The sequence below is a fragment of the Octodon degus genome, unplaced genomic scaffold, assembly GCF_000260255.1.
Source record: "Octodon degus isolate 3935 unplaced genomic scaffold, OctDeg1.0 scaffold00056, whole genome shotgun sequence".
NCBI lineage: Eukaryota > Metazoa > Chordata > Mammalia > Rodentia > Octodontidae > Octodon > Octodon degus.
This window is the reverse complement of record NW_004524632.1, coordinates 4,478,883-4,482,438: the sequence shown is the minus strand read 5'-3', so window position 1 is coordinate 4,482,438 and position 3,556 is coordinate 4,478,883. Positions and strand designations below refer to the sequence as shown.

The window sequence follows — 3,556 nt, the reverse complement described above, 5'->3', positions numbered from 1 at the left end:
CTGGGAGGGCTGAGCTACTGACCCACTTGGGCACAGGGCTGCTCATCCTGCACCTCTGTGGCCTGTAGGGAGCCGGGCAGGGGCAGGCGGGGAGAGCAAGAGGTAGGGAGATGGACACCAAGAGGCTGCACATTCCAGACTGAGACCAAGGCTGAGGCCTCACCTCTGAGTGTCGGTGCCTAGAAGAGGGCTGGCCTGGGTCCCCTGCCCAGTGGGGAGTTTGCCTTGAGGTCACTGCTTGGAGACCTTGCAGTGGGGCTGCTTACCTGGGAGGTGATTATGTGGTGGGCAGAAAGGCTGTGGCTTATTTATAGGTGGAGTCCTGGAGTCTTAGGTTGGCTCAGGGAGAGAATGAATGGGAGCATCTGCAGTGGCCAAAGTGGCCTGAGAAGATTCAGGAGCCACTCACTGGCCTTGGGCTGGGGGACACAAGTTTTCGCCACCAATCTTCAGGGAAGCAGCCAGGACCCACAATCCCTATCTGCTGGTCGTGAGCTCAGGGCAGCACACATATGTGTGAGAGCCTGTGGATCCCGCCTAGGGCCCAGTCAGGCACTCTGCCCACTGTCCTGCATGTGCTTTTGGGACGATGTTCACCGACTTGGGGGCTTTGAGCAACATAAGCCAAAGTCCAGGGCTGAGACTGAGACTCCTACAAAGGACAGGGATGATTAACTCAGGCAGGTTAACCTAAGGGAGTTACTATGCAAAAGACAAGTGCTGTCATATGTTTGGACTGTAGACCTTGAGTGTGGTCCAGGCTGAATATGCTAGTTGATGTTTGGTATTCTCTTAATTGGGGCTGGAATAGTGACACATACATTCACCTTGTGCTTGTGGATGGCTTTAGGTTGGGAGGGGGGTTCAAATGTCCTCTCTCTTCTTGCTCTCAGCTATGTGGTCCATCGCTGGGGTGGAGGCATGGGGTGACAAGAAAGCCGCGAGTCTTAAAAGCGAGACTTGCATTCCTTTCCTGGCTGGGCTGTGGTGAGCCACCTGAAGTCGGGTGAACACCACGGAGTCTCTGAATTGTTTTCTTCCCTGTAAGATGAACACAGATGTCCGGCTCACATGTTCTCCACCTGTGTCAAGTGATCAAATAGATGCAAAACACGTCATGGGGCCTGGTGCCCTGCTGTTTACTCTTCCAGTGTTGGTGATGACATCAAAAGATACAGAGCCGGATCAACTTCTTAGAAATGCCATGCCTGGTACTCATTAGGCAGGAAAGCCTAAAATGTGCTTCTGCAGACAAGTACCCCTTCTTCTCTTTTCTATAATAGCAAAGAAGAGTTTGGGGGTGATGGCCACTATGTCACAAATGCTCCTGATGTGGCTCCGGCCTGCCCTGCTCAGATGAGAGTCCAGTCAGAAGGGAAACTCTTCATTTTCTTTCTTCACCATTGCCTTTTTCGAACACATCTGCTCCACTCTACTTCCGCCAAAATGTCATTTTCTACCTACATTTTTATTGGTGCATATTAACTTTACAAATTACGTATGCGTCAGTGTGGCAGCATTTTCATAGAAGCGTGAAATCTCTATCTCCCTTTTGATCCTCTCCATCTCCCTTATGTTCCCTCCTCCCAAAAGGTAATTTAAAGGACAAATTTGAGCTGATTTGGTGGGAGATTTGCTGCTATTGTTGCTGCCTGTTAGCGAGAAGCTTAGACTTGCACTGGCCAGGGTTCCCCAAGCAGGTCACAAAGCCAGAGTGGGTGACTTTGCCTTCTTTTGCCTGTGCTCCTTCTGAGGTAGCACGAGAAAGAGAGAGAAGCTGATGTCCCTGCAGGAGGAGCTCACTGTGGAGGGCCTGCAGAGAGAGACATCTCCTACTTTCTGACTCCCAGGGGCAGTGGTGTGATGGGTGATGGGTTGCCAGTCTTAGGGAACACCAGAGGACCACCCAGGCCCCTTGTAATATTGCAGCCCTCTGATTCCATTGCATTAAGCTTGTCCCAGGCCCTGGTGGCCTTTTCTTCTCTAGGACAGAAGCTGCCAGGACTCTTAGACCCCAGATCTCTGCAGCAGTGCACATCATCTGGACCTGCAGGCAGGGGCTACAGTTTTCATGAATCTCATGGCTGTGGAGGTCAGGACAGCTGAAACTTTGGAAGCATGGGCCTTGGGCCTTATCACCTTTCAGAGTGTTTTTAGGTCCAGTGCAGACGGCAGCATGATATTCTGGCTGGGCTGGGGCATGGCTAGAAGAGAGGAATGGAAGGAGGCAGGAGACTTACTTTTATAAATATAGAAACTACCACCAATCCATTTGGACTCTTTGCAGCTTCTGTGACGTTCGTGTATAACTCGTGGTTATAGTGGATGAGCTGCACCTGACGGGAAGGAGAAGCAAGAGTCAGATCAGCAATCCAGCATCCAAAGGCGTAAGGTGCCAAGTGTGCACATGCACACACATGCACACGCGTGTGCCCCTCCCACGTGCACGTGTACCAAGGTCCCTGCACACATGTGCCAATGTTTTCTGGTGACAAGGGCACTTTTGGGAAGCTCAGTGCACGTCTGATTCTGGTTTCCTCCTAGGATGTTTCCCAGAAAGTGTGTAAAGTGAATGAATTTTTCTTATCAGAAAAGGAGCAGCCCTGACGGGGCTGATGCCTTGCTCAATGGCTGCACTGACAGCTACTACTGGCAGCCTTAGGGACAGCTGAGTGCTGGGGGCTTGCAGGTCTGCCCGCTGCCCTGGGCAGAGACTGCTCCATCTATGGACACAGGGAGGGAATCCTGATGCTGGCGAGCTGCAGCGTGCATGCTAATGCTGGCCTCCTCCTGCTCCTTCTCCTCCTGCTGCTGTTACTCCTCCTCCTCTTCTTCCTCCTCCAGCAAGGACCTGCAGTTTGCAGTCCTTGTGTACAGGCAGGTGTGGGGCCACTCACAGTGGAAGTCAGCACCCTTACCTGTTGCACCTCAATCCTTCTTCCTCCTCCTCCCCCTCTACTTCCTTCCCTCCTCCTCCCATCTGCAGACCCCTTGCCCATCCCCACAAAGCCTACCTCCCCGAGTCCTATCATCTTTCTTTTATTTTGCTCTTCAAATGATTTATGCTTTGCATTTTTCATATAAGAGAAACCATGTGATATTGAACTCATGTCTGATTTCTTTCACTTACTGGCACGGTCTTGAGGTGCATCTGTTTCCTTATAAATATTGCAAATTTGTTCTTCTCTATGGCTAAGCAGTATATCTGTATGTACACACACACACACACACACACACACACACACTCACAAAGCAATACATAATATATGTGAAACCCAGCAAGCATATAAACTTCAAATAATGTACCCCAGCATTTAGCCGTATGATCAAGTTAGTCCACACCACAAAGACTCAGTTACTTCCTCTGACAAGTGGGTATGCTTATGCCCCTTGGAATTTGTCTCAGGGATGTTGTTTTAGAAGATTTTTATAAACAGTACAGAAGTATAATTTTTGTATCCAATTAAAAATATAGATGTACAAAATAGAGACAGATTCCCCCCTTCACCTCTGTCTAATCATAGTCCAAGCAATATAACCACAAATATTGTAATAT

At 49.7% G+C, this 3,556-nt stretch overlaps 1 protein-coding gene across 1 annotated transcript in view; it reads right to left on the bottom strand.

The window, feature by feature from the left end:
- The window catches only part of Ca10 (carbonic anhydrase 10), a 321,979-nt gene that overhangs the window by 17,273 nt on the left and 301,150 nt on the right, over nucleotides 1–3,556 (bottom strand). The window contains exon 4 of the mRNA XM_012515259.1: nucleotides 2,241–2,336. Within this exon, the coding sequence (XP_012370713.1) occupies nucleotides 2,241–2,336 (96 nt within the window). The remainder of the gene's footprint in view (nucleotides 1–2,240; nucleotides 2,337–3,556) is intronic.